Consider the following 22299-nt stretch of genomic DNA (forward strand, 5'->3'; position numbering starts at 1 on the left):
GAACCCTGCTTTCTGAAATAGTTCGACATCAAAAAATGTTTTATTGCTGAGACAAATACACTTGTTGCTAAATATAATCGGATTATTCTTATTTTCTCCAAAGTGTCTGCATTTATCTAATTCTTGCCATGCCTTCAACATGTCTTTATAAAAAGATGGTATACCCTTCAAGTCCATTTTATTTATATCATAATTACAAAGAAATATAATTCGACCCCCCAGTGATCTGAAAAAGTGGTCAAAGGTTACTTTCCAACCTGAATCATTATGATCTTTGTGCAAAAAATCTTAAAGAGCCCTCCTCGTCCAAAAAGAGACAGTGCGTTTATACTGAACGTGAATTGCACATTTTTGTGCTGAACATTTTGCTCGTTTTTCGGGAAACCAAATAAACTTCAAAATGGTAAGTAGTGTTGTGAGCATTTTAAGATGAAATAATTATTTTAGATGATTTTTATTAGAGAAAGTTGGACGTGGATACTGTAAATAATAGGAGTGAAGTTGATGCGATGATGGATTGAGTGTGGCCTAGCCTCGGTCAGCGCTACCTGATTGTGAGGCGGCGCGGCCGTGTATACCGCGCCGTACCTGCTGGTGGAGCAAAACCAGCCTCATTGCCTAGATTGGGCCCACCACACATAGCAGCATTACAATCCTGGATGTGTATTAAAAAAGGCAACACTGTACTGCAGCACATTAACAAGCTTTTGTAAAGCCTGCTGTATGATACTTTCAAAGGGGTTTATAAAAATTAAATGAATCAATGATGATAATTGATATTGATAACAAATAAAGTAACGAATGGAACTGAGTGACAGTGACAGGTTTCGTTGATGAAAATTTCCTTGATTTTGCAGATGTTTTAGCCTACTTTTACCGATTGGGCCAACCGTCAGTTATGTTCTGTCATTTTCTAATTTTATGCAGTTTTTTAAAAATGAAGGGAGACCTCAACGCCCGATTACATCGCATTTGTTTATCTTTGCGATCAGTCGTTAACACAGGTCAGCAGCAGGAGACACAAAAGAACGAACGAACGAGTGGCAGGCTATCTGCGCATGCGAGATAGATAGCCACCCATCAGATATTGCGCAATTGCTTTAAAGTAGATTGTCCGCAATGCACACTTTTTTATTTTTTCGATATCAGGAGGAGGGAACTTAATAGTCTCTCGAAAAGAAGGGGAAAAAAGGGTTTTAAAAGTAAGTTTACAAGTTTACAATTCCGATATACGGTTAGACCTTTATGCATTGTAGGAGTGATTGGGCCTGGGTGCGAGCATGAAATGATAAAATATACTATTGTCTATTGAAAATGCTGCTGCACATGAGCCTTGAATACGCCGGGGAGCAACTTTAGAATACCATATTAGGGTGTCTGAACGATTTTTCAATTTTCAATTTGGGATCGTTTTTCACCATTTTTGTTTGATATTTGAATAAAAAATGTTATCAGAATAATACATTTCAAATTTCAAGTCTCACCGATGTTTCTATCAAAAGTTACAGCCCCTCCAACACGCTGGTATATTCATATCATTTTGGTCAAAATCGACGAAAAAGACGTCCACGCAGAGTGATGTTGTTTTGCTAAATTTAGCCAAACAGCTGTATCGCGCGATATGCAAGCGTATGCATATCGTACGCATGCTGCTAAGCCAATCCGCGACTTGCAGCTTGAGCTACGCTGTCTCCGCGACATGTGCGATTGACTAGTATGGTTGGCGTTCGTCGCACAAAAAACCCGGAAGTGAATGCACGTTATAGTCAATGGCAATATCGCGGAGACAACGCACGTTGTCTGCGCGATATTGCCATTGACTATAACGTGTATTCACTTCCGGGTTTATCGAGGGAATTGCCAACCATAATTTCAGTCACTATAATGTGTAATTGAATTTGGGGTTTCGTTCGTGCGCGGAGATGTTACGCGATGTAACCATGGTTTGGACTGAGCGGAGCGCACGCCTCCTAATTAGCTGATCCACCAAATAGCGAGAAGGGTATTTTTAAACTGTTATCAGTTGTGATCCCTGGGGGCTAGCGAAAATATAATCACATAGAATTGTTCCTTAGGACTGGGACTACTTATCGATCGGGGCGTCATATCTCAAAAGTGACAAACCTCAGAGTTAGCCAGGACACAATGTTTAAATTGCTGTTTTGACCAAGATATTTTTAGAATTTCGGGGGCTACGCCCCTTTGGAAATATTGGAATTTACCTGCTCTTTCATATGACACCTCATTCATTGATTATCACCTTCAGGATCACAACTGATAAAGGTTTGAATCTCGATTTGAAAAAAAAAAATTGACTTTTTTTGCATGGTCGCGCAATGCACGTAGGCTGCATAGGGATGCGTGTAATCTCTATGGGAAGAATTTTAGCACACAACATCGGGTGCGCGATCAGACACCCTAACCATATGAACGTTAACCAGTCCTGGGTTGTGACCCTCCAAAAAAATTATATTAATTTAAAAAAAAAAAATAGAACAATGCTCCTTCCAGTTAAATACCGGCCTCTTAAAGGTACTATGTCCCATTTGCAGGCCAAAAAAATGAAAAGGCATTTGAAAGAAAATACTAATTTAGAACTTCCCTAAAAAAAGGGGGGCTTGCGCTTGAAAATGTCTTTAAGGGGGAAAATAACGACTATTAGTTGTCGAATCGACTTAGGAGCTATATAGCCAGTAAGTAATAGTCTGATTTTTCAGACCGTTGTACCGAATGGTTGTACGTTTTTATGCTGCGCAAAGATTCAATCAGTTTAATTTTGGCGATTACAAGAAGTGGGTTATTGATGTAGACAATTGCTCATGTACCCTTTACAGCTCATTTTATGTATGTTATTACCAAAGATGAAAAAAAAAAAGCCAGTCAGTCACTCAATAGTGTCTGACAATGAGGTCTAGCAAGTAAATGGGTTTCCTTGCATAATTTGAATATTAGGAAACTGCTCAAGTTTAAATTGCAAAGTTCTACAGAATGTGATGTTGGCTGCAAAAGGGACATATTATCTTTAAATAAAGTATTTTCATACTTTATGCAGTGCTTTTGTGCCGTGTGCAGGGTATGGCTTTGAAACTGTACTTCTAATATTCAATAATTAAAAAGTGTTGTACTTAGTACTTGGAGGTGGAGTAATCCCTTTCTTTGGCAGCTCACTCAGCTCAGGAGGCTTTATACTGGGCTGGATTGCCGATGGTAGGTGAGGCAAGTAAATGCAAGGAGTGCCATGAAGTGCTGAAATGGTGTGTGTGTGTTTGCACCCTTCTGCCAGCCAAAGCTTTTTTGTTATTCAGCTCTCATTGATAACATAATACATATATGTCCTTCTTTCATTACAGTCTATTATGTCATATAACGGCTCGGCCGTTGTGGCCATGATAGGTAAAGACTGTGTTGGGATAGCGTCAGATAGGCGGTTTGGTGTCCAAGCTCAGACTGTCTCAATGAACGCACAGAAGATCTTTACAATGGGACCAAGGCTCTATTTGGGTCTCTCTGGGCTCGCTACCGACATAACAACAGTGTAAGTAAACCAAGTTCATTTACTTCATAATTATTTCACTTGCCAGCATAGGCAACAATTCTTACAGGGATTCTGTAAAACCAGAAACTCTTGTAAGCATGAAACTTACATGAGGGTCATTCCATGTCAAATCACCCAATGGTTTTAACCCGACCATTTTTGATTTTGATGAAACTTAGTATACTTGTTGAGTGTGATCTCACAGCACCAAATCCAAAATTTTAGGTCAATCGGGTGAGGGGTTTGGGAGATACGGCCCACCAAATTTTGAGATTTTTTCAAAAATGGGGGTGGCGGGCCTACCTTTGAACCCTTGTATCTCGGGACCTACTGGGTCAATCTTCACAACATTTGTATTGTTGGAAAGGGTATTCAATAAGGATTCCAATTCTGCCGCCATTTTGAAGATTCGTACATGTTGGGGTACTTTGACCTCTTGACCTCAGATTTGACCTTGAAATTGACCTTGTGGATCACGTAATTTTGACAACATTTTTCATGAAATGTAATCTCTGACATGTACACTAAAACATGTAAAAGTTTCAGAGATATAATATTTTTTGTTTAGGAGCAATAAGGATTGAAAGTATTCATGCTCACAGATATTCACAATAAACCCTATTATAATGTATACAATACATGCAATATGCACAGTACAACATACATCTTCCACATGCTTTTTTGTTTTAGGCATATCCATCCTAAATGTCAGTAGTACTTGAATAGAAATAAAATGACAAGTTCATATAGGCCTAAAGGGTTAACAGGATGTATGGCTTTAGGCCTCTGAGTCGGTTCTAGGATAATTACCCCCCTGGAAAATTAACCCTCAGGAAATTCCCCCCCCCCCCCCCCCCTGAGGACAATTACCCCCCAAGGACTATCACACCCAGAGGATTATTACCCCTCAGAAAATTACCTCCTAGGACAATCTGTCCCCCCCCCCCCCCCGAGGACAATCAACACCCGGACAATTTCCCCTAGGACAATTACCCCCCCCCCCCCCCCCCCCCCCCCGGGAAAATTACCCCTCTAGAATAATATACCCCCAAAAATAAATCTGCTTTGATTATAACCACCTTATTATCAGTTTGGACTTCCACTTTAACGAAAAGGGGGGGGGGGGGGGTAATTGACCTCTGGGGTAAATTTTCCAGGGGGTAATTATCCTAGAACCGACTCAGAGGTCTAAAGCCATACATCCTGTTAACCCTTTAGGCCTATATGAACTTGTCATTTTATTTCTATTCAAGTACTGCTGACATTTAGGATGGATGTGACTAAAACAAAAAAAAACATGTGGAAGATGTATGTTGTACTGTGGATATTGCATGTATTGTATACAGTATAATAGGGTTTATTGTGAATATCTGTGAGCATGAATACTTTCAATCCTTATTACTCCAAAACAAAAAATATTATATCTCTGAAACTTTAATATGTTTTAGTGAACATGTCAGAGATTACATTTCATGAAAAATGTTGTCAAAGTTACGTGATCCACAAGGTCAATTTCAAGGTCAAATCTGAGGTCAAGAGGTCAAAGTACCCCAACATGTACGAATCTTCAAAATGGCGGCAGATTTGGAATCCTTATTGAATACCCTTTAAAACAATACAAATTTTGTGAAGAATGACCCATTAGGTCCCGAGATACAAGGGTTCAAAGGTAGGCCCGCCACCCCCATTTTTGAAAAAATCTCAAAATTTGGTGGGCCGTATCTCCCAAACCCCTCACCCGATTGACCTAAAATTTTGGATTTGGTGCTGTGAGATCACACTCAACAAGTATACTAAGTTTCATCAAAATCAAAAATGGTCGGGTTAAGATTTTCAGATTTTTTGGGTGATTTGACATGGAATGACCCATGAATTGAAAATTAGTTCAGATTAGCGAAAGTCTATATTGCAAAATACTAAATTAACACAACACTGAAACATTTGCAATTCACGAACTGCATACATGTACATGTATATAACTATATATAAGTGGCTGTCTTTTACAATTTGTGAAAGTTCCTTTGTCGTATACAGTACTACCTCATTACAGCATTACTTTTACTTGCAAGCCCACATTGATTATACTCGAACAAGAAATATCTGAAGTTAAGATATATCTAGAGAGTTGTCTACAGATATAGAGACCGAAGTTGAAAGAGGAAGTTGGAAAGGCAACATAATAAGATGATTACACACCATCACCCACTCTATGAATTTTTTTCTTTCACATTTAATGTTACCTAGTTAATGGTGTGCCATTCTTAGACTTTATAGGTGACATGAGTAAACTATGTGTGTACTGTATATAAAGGTATTATTAAGTATTGTAATCAAGCTAGTTATAACCTTAAGCCTTTTGTTTACTGTTCTTTTTACAGATCGAACAGATTAAAGTTCCGACTGAATCTCTACACATTGCGAGAAAATAGGGATGTGAAACCAGAGACGTTCATGAGTATGGTATCGAACCTACTGTACGAAAGAAGGTAATTCCTTTCATATTCATATACTTTGTACACTGTCGCTTGCAATTTTCTAACCCTCTGTTGTGACACTAATATGGTTTATTCTAAATAGGTAAAGTTTATATTTTCTCAGAACTTCAATCAATCAATCTCTATAATTCCTTAGAAAGATCTATTAAGTTCTGAGAAGATGTACACTTTATATATCAGGATTAAATCATATCACAACCATTTCACAAGAAGAGGTCAGAAAATTTCATTCCAACTTTATGGGCAACAGGATGGTATTTTGAAAACTTTGTTATATTTTATGTTGGTAAAACAATGATTATTGTCATAAAAAATAAAGATTCTATGAGGCAATTCATTGATTATTGTCCACGCAATTTGAATTTGTAATGACAATTAACATCATTTTCTGTATCATTAGTGAATAACATCGCTTTCAGAATATGGCTCCCGGTGATTCATTACTTAGGATTGTCTTTTATTTACTCTAATGATAATAGGTAATCTTCACTGAAATGTATTACTTATCTAGTACTGTAACTGTATGATTGTCTTTGAGGTCTACTATTTATTGCACATGTGAAAAAGTAATTTTCTTGGACATTTCCTTTTGCTGGTACACTATTTCAGTGAAAACAAAACTGTGAAAAGACCACTTCAGTAAGAATTTTCATAATGTAAGATGTACAGTATTTGCTGGATTTTTCATGATGTAAGGTGTATTAATTTTGTTGGATTTTTCATGTCCGATGTATCTGTTAGAATTTTCATACTGTAAGATGTATTTTTTGGAATTTGCATTGTGAAATGTGTAGTTGTTGGTACATTTGTACTGCTGATTTATTAAATGACTTGAGTTGACCTATGACCTTTATTATTATATCAGGTTTGGGCCATACTTTATTGAGCCTGTGATTGCTGGTCTGGATCCCAAGACCTACAAGCCTTTCATCTGTAATCTGGATCTTATTGGATGTCCCATGTTCACCGATGACTTTGTAGTCGCAGGAACCTGTACTGAGCAGCTCTACGGCATGTGTGAATCCGTCTGGGTTCCAGACCTTGTAAGTATGAACACCATGCCCTTTGGTTAGGCATTCATCCTCATTACCAAGTCCTTGGGTAGGACTTTAAAAGCTGTTGGTCCCCTGGTTGTTTACTTACAAGCATACACTGTATGCTTTCTTATTCATTCAATTCAATGTATTTATTGGTCCAATGTCATTCAACATGGATAATATTTGGTTAGCTCACATGTAAAATGAAGGCTCAGGCAAAGTTTACAAAGAACAGATACATTTTGGTGATTTGTTTTTCATCAGTCAGGTAAAACAGACATTGTATTCTTCATTTACCGGAACTCAACGTGACATTCTAGCGCATGTGGCTCTGTGGCATTTCAAGTTGTAATTGATTGCAACCTTAAATGAAAATACATCAATACTACTTGTATTATTTGCTGGAAGTCAGGTCACTTAAACAAAAAAGTATGTCTCCTACTGAAGGTGGTGACTGAGGCATTATGTTTCTGAGTTGTCCGTCCCGCTTTCTCGTTATCGCAATATCCCAAGAACCACTAGAGATATTTGACTTCTCACACCCAAATCTAATCAGTTTATCCTTACATGCACATACATGTATATACTTGGTTTAAATCAATTTAATGGTCCTCAAATTAGGGATGGACGACACAAAATTGTAATGCTTCTGACACTACCTTTGGTGTCAGAGGCATAAAAAGCATCTTTGATAACATAGCTGGCCGTATGTTGAATCAATATTCTTTTACAACAATGATGATTAGAATAGAACTGGTATTCAGGGGGGGGGGGTTGTTTCACAAAGATCCTAAGTATCTCTAAGTTGGACTTAACAATTATGGAAAGCCGTTAGCATCTTTGAAAATATTTTGTAAAATTTATTTTAAAAGGCACAAAATGTTGATTCAAATCATTCATATTTTCTATTTTCAAGGAGATTTCATGTTCTTGAGGTGGAATTTATGAAAAGTCTAAAACACTTACATTTTTGCTTTTGAATGTTTTTTATTCTAAGGCTACTAATAGTTCTAGAGGGTTCTCCATAATATTTAAGTTCAACTTAGGGTACGTTTATGCTCCGCTAATTCTGGCCAGAATGAGGCATCTGTTACGCGTTTAGTTCAAAACACGGTTGCGTCCTTTCTCATTTTTTGTAGAATCACCGAAAAACGGCGATCATAATCGCCGATCGTAAACTCACAAAAAGGTGCGTTTATGATCGGTGATTCTGCAAAATCAGCGATTCTGGGGAAGCATAAACGCACAATCATTTGTAAACGAGTTTAAATGGGGTCAACGCACTGACCTCTAGTGGGTCTACGTAGCCTGCGCAGTGCAGGTTTGCGAATCCAGCTGCAAGGCCACCCAGCCAGAATTGCCTGGAGGAGCCAGAGAAGTGAGCATAAACAGTACACCGTGGAACTGCGATTACGATGAGCGTTTACGATGAGCGTTTCAAATCGCTCATTCTGCCTTCAAAACTGAGCATAAACGTACCCTAAGAGTTAAGTTCGACTTAAGATCTTTGTGAAACACCCCCCCCCCCCCCCCCCCCCCCCCGAGTCTTTATGATAGGTTGTGATTGGTTAAAGCTGACTTTGCAATGTTTCTTGCAGGCACCTGATGATTTATTTGAGACCCTGTCACAAGGTCTTCTGAATGCTGTAGACAGGGATGCACTAGCAGGATGGGGAGTTGTAGTACACATTATGTAAGTATACTATACATCAATCATTGTCAAGGCCCAGGCCGAAAATATGACTCGCCAGCTACTGAACATGTTACAATACCCAAATGCTGATCAGGGTCTCTTATAAGGAGTTACGATTGATCCAAATCAATCGTAAGTCCTCCCATCAGTCGCAAGATTGCAGTCTTGCGATTTATATCAATCCTTTATAAGACGGGACCCAGGTTATTAAAATCACAATGTTATAGGCATTAGTTGTCCAATTATCCACAATATTTATGGCTGCCTCAGAGTTATTGTCATGAAGGAAAATAAATTCATTCAATATATTTTGTGCTCTGAATCAAAAGCTACATTATGTATAGTGGATGACAGGATAACCAAGCATATATGCAGTGAAATACATTCCTCAAACAAATTATATTCATCTTGCCTTGTAATTTATCTTTTGTTCAAGGGTATTTTTGAAAGCAATAAAGAAGGGGTGTACCAATGTATATACAAGTATAAAATAGAGATCAGTTGACAGAAAAAATAGCCATTTTTCAAAGTACAATCAAACCTTCTTTAGGGACCACCTGTATATAAATGCCACCTGTCTGTAAAGACCATATTTTATGATTCCCTTGAACATGGTTTCTCATTGAAACCTGTACGAAATGAACCTTTACATAAAGACCACTTGCCTATTAAGACCACTGATCATGTTTCCCTTGAGCAGTCTTTATGTACAGGTTTCACTGTACATGTATTTCATTGAAAGACATGTTTGATTTTGTTTTTTAATTTTCTTTGCAGAGAGAAGGACAAAGTGACAACACGAGAGGTTAAAGCCAGGATGGACTAGCATTCCTATCATCAAATTGTTTCTTACATATACATGTACATATATTTGTTCTTGTTTTTGTTTATTCATTGATGAAATCAGTCCATGACCCTCTTGTTGCTTTTACTTTAAAGTGTACCAAACTACCAATCGCCCAAATTACTTTATATATTAGCAGTTACATGTTTCTAGCCTGTATTTATAGTATGTGCTTACATGTCCCAGATCTCGCAAGTTTAAATACATTCTCAAAAGCAACTTTTGAGTAGACTTGTCGATGAACCTGTACATGCTCACACAGAACCCAGGTGAACTTCTCTGCATGAGGTTTTATTTATTCTTTATTTTCTTCATTCTCCCAAATCCCAAATCTTTAACCCATAGAGTGCTGGGCAAGTCTTCTTGGGTTGATTTTATACATTATAGCTGTGCACAAATTATTTTGTTAGGTGTATGGTACTCTTTAAAATATTGATATGTCAATGGATTATGACATAAATAGGGGAGGGGCGGCTATGAAATGAAATGTGGTGTAGTATTGCAGAAAGTTTTCATCCTCTTTGTAGTGTGTGCCTGCCTGATTGTACAATTGAGCAACTGTTCCATTTTGAAATTAGAACTTCCCCAAAGTCCTTGTACACCTTTCATACAAGTAAATATTAATGATAGCAACAGATTTGTGGTACATCTCTGAACCATTAGTGGCTTTCATTAGTTACATAAGGAAGCTCTTCATTTTTATACCTCCCCCCTCGGAAGGTTAATATTGGTACACTTTAATTAAAAGAATGATTTATTATTAAACCAGTTAATATAAAGTCCTTGTTACAGTCTTTAAGACTTAAGTTTGTATCATATCATTTAATGTTTCATACGTACGAACTTGAGATCCTCCTTGCATCAGGACGAGAGGATACTGATTGACGTTTCTTAGTAGCATTTCGTGAAATGTGGAATATGTAATAAATACATTAAAACTGATTTCTAAAGATTGTTAGTTTACATTCTTTTCATTGAGCTCAGTATTTACAATGCCATTGATAATTAAGAGACATCAAAATCAAAATACATTCAGAGAAAGAGAGGAGAGTTGGAAGATTTAGCCCAGAAATAAAAAAGGTAAAGAAGCAAGGATGTGAGAGAACAGGTAAAAATGAAGTTGACAACACCATTTCTATAATGGACTTCTTTTTGAATAAATGACTTTTTTCACCCAGCTTCTCTGAAACTTTTGATTCTCTTTTGTAACTCAAAATGTTACGTTTATAAATAGGCCATTTTTGTAATGTAATCATATCTAATGCACATATTTTGTCTTACCTAGCAACAATTAATGTATGCAATTGATATTCTGACTATTGAAATACAATTATTTGAAGCAGGTGTATGAATTAATTTGTAACATGGCACTTGACAAAGATTTAAGCATTAAATTTGATTTCATTATGAAATGGTCTATTGGTTTATCAGGAAGGCCTGTAATGGAGGGATTCTGATCAAGTAGGAGATTGAGAAGGCACAAGTGTACAAAGAAAGGTAGAAAAAATAGTATAGAATGGTGAAGTGTGACGTCATCAAAAATCTAATTTTAGAATTTCTCAATTTTTTTTCTTCATTTTCCGAAAGAGCATAAAAATGTCCAAATGTCGAAAACCAATTGAATATGTTAAGTATTGGCTGAGATATGACCATCTGAATAAATATATGTCCTATGGGAACTCCGTGTTATATGCTCCTGATGCTCTTTCAGAAAATGAAGACAAAATTGAGATATTCTAAAAATACATTTTTATGACATCACAGCTTCGATACTCTATAGAGGATGAGAGAAAAGAGAGAGGCAAGGAAAGACAGGGAGAGGGGAGAAAGAGGGAGAGAGAGAAAGAGAGAGAGGAATGGTTTTATCATGTCATCGTTAAAACGGAAACCCAATCTTGACAGCAACTACTCCTAGAGGAAAGCAGAAAAGTCAGGGAGAAAGTTTGAATGAAATTGGACAATAAATTAGAAAGTTATGAATTAAAAAAAAGTTCAAATTGGCTGAAACGGTAAAGTCTCTGTGACGTAGTGGCAGACAACTTTCCCATTTAATCCAATGTACAAAATGACTACAATTTCAATGATTCGAAAAATGTATGACCCAGGAGCATCTATGCTCTTTAAGAGGACCTATAATAACTTCCATACCATATTTTAAGTTGTGCTGCAAGGGAGAAGGCACTTGGGAGAAATACAGAAAACAATCATACTGTTGTACAAGACAAACGAGAGAGTTAACTGTGACTTCAAAAACACTGACTAAACTGCCAACTTGCATAGACTTGGTGATCTCATATTTCAAACATCCATAACTTTCTTATTATTGATCCGATTTATTTCAAACTTTCGCCATTCTGTTTCTCTTATTGTGTTCCTTTCATCCAAATGACTTATTACAAGGGTTGGATTGCCCTTTTATAATGGACTGCCAATGACAGCTTCTATGTATCTTGGTATATCATATAGCATATATCCAAAAATCGAGGCAGTACAAAGGCGAGCAGCAAGATTCACCCTCCAGAGATATTGTCGTATGGCCAGTGTCTCGGCCATGATTCAACATCTGAAATGGGAGAGCCTGGAGAGGAAAAGAAATGCTGCAAGCCTGGAGAGGAGAAGAAATGCTGCAAGCCTCCACCTCATGTACAAGATCCAAAATGACACAGTAGCAATCAATGCACACCATTACACAGCACCCATGATTGCCAGCAACACACGACAGTATCACTCAAAAAAGTTGCTGGCTATCCCATCCTGCACCCAGCTCTACCAGAACTCATTTTTCCCTCGGACAGTAACTGCGTGGAATGCACTTTCAAAGATCACCCTTGACGCTACTTCACTGGAGGGCTTCAAGGGAGCGCTTCCACCAAGCATCTAGACCAAGAACTAGATAGTTTATTCCTCAGCACAACATCCTGACTTATGGATCCTGCTGAGTATCGTCGTAGAAGTAGAAGTAATTCAGACTTTGGAATAGTTTCATCTGGATGGCTGTAATACTGCTTTGAAAGTTCTTATATCACATCCTTTAGGCCAGGAGGAGCCGGGAAGCTACGTGGATCAAACGCACGCCTAACAACATGAGCCGGGACGGGGACGCATATCGGCTGTCATATAGGACGCAGTTATCGCCAAAACAACAACTACTGGCAATCAGAAAATTGACTGCTTATTTCAGTCTGCCAATTCGCATCTGAGGAAAGTGACTGAACTCTAGACATCTTTACTTTTGGCTGTGATATAAGAACTTTCAAACAATTTTAATTCAAACCTCTCTAAATAACACCATTTTCATCACAACATAACATATTACAAAAATAGTAAACCAATTTTAAGTACATAAATGTTTTATTCACAAACCTCTCACAAATAGATACATTTAACATAATAACCAAATATAATATTTACAAATAAGTACAAAACATTTAAGAATGTACAAATCATTATGGGACGGATCAAAATGTGCACCCCTTTCAAATTTCAAGATTAAATATCGTTCGACAAATCTTGAAAACCCTTAAAGATATAGGGCACTTTCTTATGATAATTACAATTGAGACAAAGATTTTAAAATCTAAAGAAGTATTTTCATCTCAAGTGCAATAGGTTCCTAATGAATTACATGTACTTGTATCTAACAATGTGCATTACTTTTAACAAGTATATAAGTACATGTAAATATGCAATTCAAGAATAAATCTAATGCAGATTGTTTAAATATAAGAATACAAATAAAGATAGACAGAAACAGTGCATATACTGACTCGTATCCACCTAGATGTATTTAGTCGGTAAGTATTTAATAAACTAATAAACTATCAATGATAGATATTCCTTTAGCATTACAACTTTCATTGACAGGGTTATCCACATGGATTTAAACCAAGAAATTATTTTGATTCATATAATGTAAAGTTGTTGCTCAGTTCCATATAAAAGATGTGTCCGCATGATGGTAAAACATAATGTATCGTAGGATTGTTACTACCATACCACTTGCATTCGATTTTGCACAAAATGGCTGCGTTGATGGGTAGGCTTTATAAATCATAAAGAGCTAGGGGTCCTATGTTATTATAATAAAATAAAATAATTTTGAAGAATACTATGAATTTGAATATCATGCTGGTGCATGAAGTATGCCAAATTCATGGAGTATCTTTAGATCCACTTCATTCTCACATTTGAAGCTACTGAAATGAGAAAATGCAACCACTTATCGACAGAGTTTTTTTTCATTTTCTGAAAACAAAGTGTGATTGCTTGCTGTCCAGGAAGGTAGGTTGGAGCTGTAGCGGTGTTTGTCGTCTAGGCAACCGGTTGGTATTGCTCGACTCTGTCCAGCAGGGCATCTGAATAACCAGGGGAGTAGTACCTGTATGGAAGAGAGAAATAGAATTGGACGTCCAATTTAAAACATCAGGGAAAATATGGGAATTAAAGCCCCACTGCACTACTATACTTGGGCCCTCTTTACAGCAAATAATGCCTAAGCGGTGACCATTTGTCCCCCATGGTCCCATTTTCTTATGTTAATTAAGAGCTGATTTGATGAGATAACCGCCTGTCAGTGACCATGCGGGGAAGTCTAACCCCTCCTGGCCAAACTAGTGCAGATAGGCTTTAAGCTTGTTTATAATAACAATAATAATAATAATATTACATTTGTAAAGCACCATTCATTAGATGCAAAGTGCATTGACAAGAAGTAATTACAAACAAAGAGAGAGAGAACATTATAATACAAAGCTTACATTAATTACAAACAGAGAGGAATATTACAACAAATTAGAAAAGATGTGTTTTCAGACACCTCTTGAAAGCTGTGAGAGTGTGGCAATTCTTGTTCAGAGATTAGAGTTCCTCCTATTCTTATTCATTTAATGGTTGCCATTTTGGTTAGCTTCAGGAAACTCGTCAGATTTTTCTTATCTCAAGGCTATAAATTGTCTGTTCAGAGCAATAAGGAGGTTTACTCTGCATTAAACGTACATGAGCTAAGGCCCTGCTGGTTCCAAACAGACAAAATACTAAAATAGCAGAACACAATCTAAGGTGCTGCTAATTTTCAATTCCGATACAAAGCAATAATAAAATGAGCTCACAGACAACTTATCCTCCTGTTTTTTTTTTTTTTGTCATCTCAGTTATCTTTTACTTTCTTTAGATGTTCCTAAAACTCTGGTTACTTACATAACCTGTTCAATCAAATGGATTTCATTTTTTTTGGGTAAAATCCAAACAATGAACAAAATTGATGTATTTTGGTATGATTTTTGCTATTATTGAAAAACACAAAAAACTTCAATGTCCATCATGGATTTAAGCACATTGATATTTTCTCTGAAGATGAAATGTGCTTTAGAGTCCTAGGTTATTTTTCATTATTATTATTCATTATTTGATATGAAATGAGCGAAGAGCTGACAAACCTGACAATCTCCTCTGGGAAGCAGTTGTTGATGGTATCGATGTACTCGTGTAAGGCACTACCGGGCTCTGCCTTGATCTCTTGCACCTTCTTGAGACCGCCGCTGGTCACAAACAGACGACGGGCGTTGGCATCGTGGGGAAGTACCTTACTGAACTGACCAACCACATGCTTGAGGATGTTGGGTGGGGCATCATGTAGGAGAGGCTCAAGGGCTGGTAGGTGAATGCACTTCTGGAGGATGTTCTTCAAAGCTCTCTTGGCCTGAAAGAGAGATGCAATGATCATCAGTCGTAAACATTACTTCTGTTTTTATTTTTTTAAAGGCAAGTTAGTCTATCACATGGTAAGATATAGAGAAATAGAAAATAATGTACATTTCGTCACATTATTATGTACCGAAGAAGCAATGATCATCAGTAGTAAACATTATATTGGTATTTGATTTGAAAAAGGGCACGCTATCACATGGTAAAATATAGAGAGAGAGAAAATAATGAACATTTTGTCGCATTATTATTTACCGAAGAAGCAATGATCATCAGTTGTAAACATTATTTTGGTATATATTTTTTTTAAAGGCAAGCTATCACATGGTAAAATAAAGAGAAAGAGAAAATAATGTATACATTCCGTCGCATTTATCATCAACCGACGAATCTGTACAGAAATATGCATAATGGATTTGTGGGTTCATAATAACACCAACAATTTGGTGGCCGTTTGTGGGATGTACAATATAGACCAAGATCTGGTTAATAGTGCAATACTTTCAAAGAAAGAGCTATTTACTTAATTGAAGTATCCTGTATAACTACAGTGAAACCTGTCTATAATGACCACCCAAGGGAGACAAGAAAGGTGGTCTTTATTTACAGATTCCTTTAGTACCGTAGATGTTTCAATGAGAAACCATTTTCAAGGGAAACAAAAAATGTGGTCTTTATAGGCAGGACTTTATGTACAGATTCCTTTAGTAGATGTTTCAATGAGAAACAATTTTCAAGGATAACAAAAAATGTTGTCTTTAAGTGGACTTTCTATACAGGCGGTCACTAAAGCAGGTAAGACTGTACTAATTAAGTGACCTACCTTTGTCTGAAGGTCCTCTGAGGCATCCGCTCTGATGTAGCACTGCAGCAGACGAGGCAACACATTGGCCACTGCTACAGCCTTTGCATGCTCTGGGGTGTGACGTCCTATCTGACCGAGAGCCCATGCTGCTGCAGCCTGGATGTGATCCTCTGGTTCCTCTGCCAGCGTGATAGCTAGCTGTGTGACACCCTGGATCATAATAATAAATAATAATAATAATTAGATAAATTTATATCGTTCGTTCGTGTTTTCTTCGCTAGATCAAGATTAATGTACAGTTCCTAAATTAAATTAAATTAAATTAAGTTCTACCATTGCCCGATGGCTGCGATGGCTGTCTCATTTACAAGGGCCATGTCTTCATCTGTGCAACCCGTTCCGCCGCACTGCAAGATGTGGCCCATCGTATGAGTCTCTCCGCAGTTGCAGAGAGTATCTTCTTTATTGGCATAGCCCCATCTTGCTATGCTGGCCTGGCACCGCCCCATTCTCGTCTGCATTCGATTTAGGCATTTCCACTCCGACCACTTCAGGGGTAGTCCTTTGATGAGTATGGTCTTGGTGCAACTACTATATAAATATATTCTCAACTGCTCTGTGATGAAAAAAAAACTCCTAACATTGCTACTTTACAGACACACAATAACAAAACTATTCAAAAGCTCTTGAAAACAACAAAGTAAGCATGAGTTTCTATAACTCTAATTTACAAACTGAGATAAAGTAGATGCCGTTGCTTACCTTGGAGACAATGACAGCCATTGCCAGATTCTCAGAGTGAGCGGCCACGTATCCCAGCATCATGACACCAGGCAGTCTTACGTTGCCCTGGGAGTCTCCGACATAATCCACCACGGCAGCCACGCCCCCGGCATTGACGATCAGCTGAGACAGCTCCGGTGTGTGCTTGGCGATCTCACGGATCAGAGTGGCGACGTTCTTACGCACGTACTCGTCCTGGTCCTTGAGACAGGTTAGGACAGCAGGGAAGATCTCTGCTTCAACGACCATCTCGGCCAGGTCCACGGAGTGCTTGGAGATCTGACTCAAAGCTGAGAATACTTGACGCTGTATACAAAAATAATATACAAGGCATTAAAAAAAATAACAATGCATAAGTAATGACCAGTTATATTGGAGGGACAAATTTTCAACCAGACAGTTTAGAACAACTGACTGTTAAACTTAATTTTGACTTTTTAGTTATATAACAAATATGCATACCTATATGTACATGTATAGAAACAATAGGGCACATCCATTTTGAGAATATTTGTGATATGAACTTTACTTTTCTGCTCATGTGAATGTTTTTTCACTGATTATGATTGTGATTATTCCAAACAAAGTTTCTTTAAAATCTAATAATTTGATTTTTTTCATGTTTCAGATGGTACATTCATATAATTTTGAGAAATGTGCAAATTTGAAGCAAGGTATTAGATGATGGTGACGATTTTCATGTTGAATCAGTGTAATGTCTACGGCACTGGGGGACTTGATGTTGCTTTTAATAGAAGTTACTCAAAATCCTACAAATGTATAATTTGCAACATATCAAAACACTGGATCATTGGACTTCACAAAGTGCACACTAATGAAAGGAGGTGCGTATAAGTTATAATGTATCTGATAATGACATCTTTCCTGGCAATTTTGTTAGCAATAATGTAATTGTGGATATACTATGCCTTCTTATGATCTACATTTTAAAATACATTCAAGTAAACTTTCCATCGATGATAATCAAAGTATTAGAGGAGAAATAGAACAGCTTTTACAGTAAATCGTTAGAGAACATGGAGAAACTGACCTTAAGTTTGGCATCAGGATTGAGAATCATCTGAGCTAGGTGAGCGATTGCTCCGGCATCAACAACAGTCTGAGCCAGTTCAGGTGAGTGCTTACAGATGTCACTCAGAGCAGAGGCGGCAATTCGCTTCAAGGACAGCTCAGGTTCCTGGATACATAGAACGAGCAGAGGTACAGCCCCGGCATCAACCACGGACTGGGCAAGCTCTGTAAGAAAAATCAAAACGTTTAAATCATTAATACTCGTAAATAAAAGCTTTCTAGAAATCCATTTTTAAAAATGAATTTCATATCATTTCTCAAGTCTTACCCCACAAAATTTCAGCTTTAATGTTTTCTGATATCATTTACTCAAGTTCAATTCTAATTTTTCACTTACATATATTGGATTGACTTTGATAAAGATTGACTTTGATAATGAGAAAGGTTTCTAAAGAAATAATTTTATCTCATGTACATCATGGAAAACTTGTAACTGGCCTTTCCCCCCATTTTACAACATATCCAAATGCATTAATTTTTTGCTTTTTTACTCTGAATCACAGATACCATCTTTTTAATTTTATTTTATGGAGTAATTGGTGTTTTCAATTAATTTTTATTTGTATTAGTATTCAATTTCATTGACAATGTTTATAAATAATTTTTTTTCTCCAGATTTCTAACAATGTATTTTATCAGTAGCTAGACAGCATTTTTATCAATGACATACCGGTATATTGCCATGCACTTTTAATACATTTTAATTAATATTTTAAATCTTGTTTATACATCTGCAATTCAGCTTATCATTGCAAACCATATTGTTTAATAAACCACTTTTGAATTGAATTGAATTGGATTGACTCGAGTTGGATCCTGACCTGCATTATGTCTGGCAATGTATCCCAGGGCCCAAGCTGCTGACTCCTTGACACCTGGATCAAACTCCTCCAAGCAGATAACAAGAGCATCCAGCGCTCCACAGTCTACCACAGACTGAGCAAGCTGAGGAGAATGTTTGGCTACGGCTCGAAGAACAAATGCAGCCGCCTTCTTGTAGAATCTCTGTCATTATTAACAAAAGAAACAAAAAATAAACATTAATTTATCAATAAATTGTAAAAAGTTCAGGAAAAAAATGCTTCTGCAAAAATGAGAGTGGAAAATTGTGGTTTTCAACCAACATTTTTGAAGTTCACAGAGTCAACAACTTGTGTAATGATCTTACATCCTTTAACAAAAAAACAAAAAAATTTCTTAAGCTTCATTCATTTACTGCTTTTATTCAGCACAATTTGATGTCAGAAGGCTAGCTACTCCACTTTATGATTAACTTGTTGTAGTAGTAGATGAGTATTGCAAATCTCATGCAGACAATCGTTTTTCCTCCTATTCTTAAAAAAACCCACACAATTTTGTTTTCCCCTTCTCAATTTGCACTACCGTATATGGACATAAAAGGAAATGAGTTTTGGTTATAATTACCAGTAGACTTACATTTTGTTCAGCTAGAGAGTAGACAAGTTGAGGAAGAATATCTCCCTTTACCACTGCTTCTGCAAGGTCATCATTATAGTTTGCCAAGCGACCCAAAGCTAAGGCTGCCGTCTGTTGAATTGTGGGTACAATGTCCAGCAGCAGAGGACGAAGCAGGGACATAACACCTTTAACAAAAAAGTAGTAATGTGTCAATACAAGTACATGTACATAGCGTACACAGTTTACATTGGAAATATTAGGCTTGGGCCTAAACTACTGTATGTTGTTACATGTGTATCCCATAGGGGTTGGACTATTTCAACACTAATATAGGGCAAACTTGGCTTCACTCGATGATAAGTTTTTTAGAGTTAAATCGCAAGATACACAAGCTCTAATAGCTATTAAGTCCATGGTGCGAAAATCTCCCTTTATATAATTGTTCAACACTGTAGCTAACTACTTTACACATTCCTATCAAATAATCTAAATTTGGTGATCTAAAAGACATACTTAATTAAAAAATTCACAAGTATTTTCAACTGATTCAGCTCTCTTAGATAACTCATCCATGAGCATCCGCCGAGTGTGAATTGTCCCTATAGTGCCAAGTTGACCCAGATTGAATTTATAATGTACATTTGAAGTTTTGAACATCATTTTTTGTTGTGTGTGTGTGTGCAAACTTACCTGCATTTTGCAAAGTTTCAATATTCTGTGGTCTTGACGCTAGCTCCGCAACTGTCTGGACAAACGTAGTGCGGGCTTTCTGATACTGCTCAAACACTGCATAGTTTTTTTTTCAAAGAAGAAGAAAAAAATGAACCATATCGTTTAACTAAATGGTAAATCAGTTATTTATTTGGGGAGGCTGTCACAGCATTCTTCCATTATTTGCAGTAAAGGTAAAAGGTAAAGGAAGCTGCTGTGGATATCCCAGATTATGTTCATGAAGCACCAAGATCTGTGAGAGAGAATACCGATCGTCTTGTCCTACTACAATGCCGAACAAACGCGTACCTGAACAGCTTCATACCAAGTACAATAAGAGACTCGAACAGCCTCCCGCCAGGCGTCAAAAACCTGAACTCTACACAAACCTTTAAACTAGATCTAGACCCTATGGCCTCCAAAAGAACCGTGCATGATCAATTTAAAATGCACACGACACCACTCTAGACGTTAGTGCTTCTATTTTCTAAGTGATTTCTGGACACCAATTCTGAGATTCTGAGACCCTAGGTCTAACAAGTTAGATCTAGACCCTATTGAAATAAATATGATTGGCAATGACATTTGATGATGGCTGATGCAATGATTGATGATGGTGCCTTTAAATTTAATTAATTTTTATTGTGATAATCATATAAAAATTTAAGAAGTAGACTACATCTACAATGTATCTAGAGTCGGCAATATCGTGAAATAGGCCCCGCAACTGACCCGTCTTGTAATCGATTACAAATCATCTTAGACTTCTAACTTCAGTCTGCTTCAGCCAACATTTTCATGACGGACAGCAATAAAAGGGAGATAAAAGTGAGTTAAATAGGGGGTTGAAAGGGACTTATTTTTTAAAATAATAATTGGGAGGAGGGGGGGGGGGGGGCGGGCCCCCCCCAAAAAAAAATTAAAAAAGGAAAAATATTTAACTAAAAATAAAAGATAAATTTAAAGAGAGGGGGGCGGGGCCCCCCCAAAAAAAAAACAAAAAAAATCAAATTAAAGATAAATTCAAAGAGAGGGGGCTATAATATGAAGAAAAAAAACGAAATATTAAAAAAGGAAAAATAGTCTATTTAACTTTAAGAAGGTAAAATATTAAAAAAGGAAAAATATTAAAATAGGGTCTAGATCTAAAAGATAAATTTAATCATTTAAATGTAACCCTTTTTAATCATTTGCTAGCTCTATTTATTAAACCTCAAAACACCCCCTAAATTGTCTTAGGTGAAAGAAGCCCCACTACCGTGCTGTCCGTCTTGAAAATGCATAGGATGGGGCCTTGTTCACGAGTATACAGTATAGTCGTGAAACAGGCCCCATGTCCGTGTTGTAGAACATGCAACGCCGTTGCGCGGGGCCTATATCACGAGTATAATATAGCGAGTTGAATAGCAGACTCGCTAATATATACTCGTGATACAGGCCCCGCTGCTGTGTTGAATTGTGCGCGATGCCGAAGCGCGGGGCCTATATAACGAGTATATAAGTATAGTCGTGATACAGGCCCCGCTGCTGTGTTGAAGTGCGCGCAATGCCGTTGCGCGGGGCTTAGATCACGAGTAGACTAGACCTAGAATCTAGTCTATATTATAGTGAGTTGGCTGAAGCATGAAGCCTAGTAGTAGTATAAAATTATAATCGATTCAAAACAGTTGCGGGGCCTATATCACGAGTATGCCCTAGAGTCTATGTTTTATGAATACAACCTGTCTCTAAATTAGATTTAAGTATCATATAATTTGTGATTTAATGCAGGGCTCGCGATCGCTCGTTAGGTCTGGACTTAGGTACACGGGTCACAGGCATGCAGCTGCAGCTTCGCCGCCTCCTCTCTGGGGGGAGAGCTCCTGTGCGGCGCCATGCGTGGCGACTGCTGCTGTATCAACTTTAAGTACAAAATGAGACTTTTGACCCTTAATCAAGGCGTAAATAAATCAATATTACCTTGCAATACTTGTCTTGAACTCATGGTTTTCTTGATTAATGTCACCACTGCAATTAAAAGTGCCTCTTCAGATAAATTAGCGTAGATCTAGACTTTATTTCGTGATTTGATGGGCTTTGGCCTTTCTCCTTGTTGTTTGTTAACCTAGCTAGCCTGTAAACAAAGTTGCACGGGCTAAGTGATCGTTGCTATGCGGTAGCTGTAGCGATAGCTATACCGGTG

The 22299-nt window shown here is 37.4% G+C and overlaps 2 protein-coding genes across 2 annotated transcripts; one reads left to right on the top strand and one right to left on the bottom strand.

The window, feature by feature from the left end:
• Positions 1 to 299: 299 nt before the first annotated feature.
• Positions 300 to 10683, top strand: LOC757337 (proteasome subunit beta type-3). Its single transcript, XM_030974034.1, has 6 exons — positions 300 to 403; positions 3351 to 3535; positions 5914 to 6021; positions 6896 to 7073; positions 8666 to 8760; positions 9538 to 10683. Exons 1-6 carry the CDS (start codon positions 401 to 403, stop codon positions 9584 to 9586), a joined length of 618 nt encoding a protein of 205 aa, XP_030829894.1. The 5' UTR covers positions 300 to 400; the 3' UTR covers positions 9587 to 10683.
• A 3162-nt stretch (positions 10684 to 13845) lies between these two features.
• On the bottom strand, positions 13846 to 22257 carry LOC589479 (sperm-associated antigen 6). Its single transcript, XM_030974044.1, has 9 exons — positions 22077 to 22257; positions 20097 to 20192; positions 19425 to 19591; positions 18809 to 18992; positions 17947 to 18152; positions 16875 to 17201; positions 16131 to 16322; positions 15040 to 15302; positions 13846 to 13982 (listed from the first exon to the last, which is right to left on the bottom strand). Exons 1-9 carry the CDS (start codon positions 22099 to 22101, stop codon positions 13916 to 13918), a joined length of 1527 nt encoding a protein of 508 aa, XP_030829904.1. The 5' UTR covers positions 22102 to 22257; the 3' UTR covers positions 13846 to 13915.
• Positions 22258 to 22299: the final 42 nt, after the last annotated feature.

Source organism: Strongylocentrotus purpuratus, unplaced genomic scaffold (genome assembly GCF_000002235.5).
Source record: "Strongylocentrotus purpuratus isolate Spur 01 unplaced genomic scaffold, Spur_5.0 spur5_contig_866, whole genome shotgun sequence".
In the NCBI taxonomy this organism is placed as follows: domain Eukaryota; kingdom Metazoa; phylum Echinodermata; class Echinoidea; order Camarodonta; family Strongylocentrotidae; genus Strongylocentrotus; species Strongylocentrotus purpuratus.

Bases quoted from the DNA above. Each gene is read 5' to 3' on its own strand.
- LOC757337 (XM_030974034.1), top strand. The intron at 6,022-6,895 runs GTAATTCCTTTC...TTATTATATCAG, and splicing joins AACCTACTGTACGAAAGAAG to GTTTGGGCCATACTTTATTG. The intron at 8,761-9,537 runs GTAAGTATACTA...TTTTCTTTGCAG, and splicing joins GGAGTTGTAGTACACATTAT to AGAGAAGGACAAAGTGACAA.
- LOC589479 (XM_030974044.1), bottom strand. From the start codon at position 22,101: ATGAGTTCAAGACAAGTATTGCAAG. The intron at 16,323-16,874 runs GTAAGCAACGGC...ATTATGATCCAG, and splicing joins TGGCTGTCATTGTCTCCAAG to GGTGTCACACAGCTAGCTAT. The intron at 15,303-16,130 runs GTAGGTCACTTA...TCTCTCTTTCAG, and splicing joins CAGAGGACCTTCAGACAAAG to GCCAAGAGAGCTTTGAAGAA.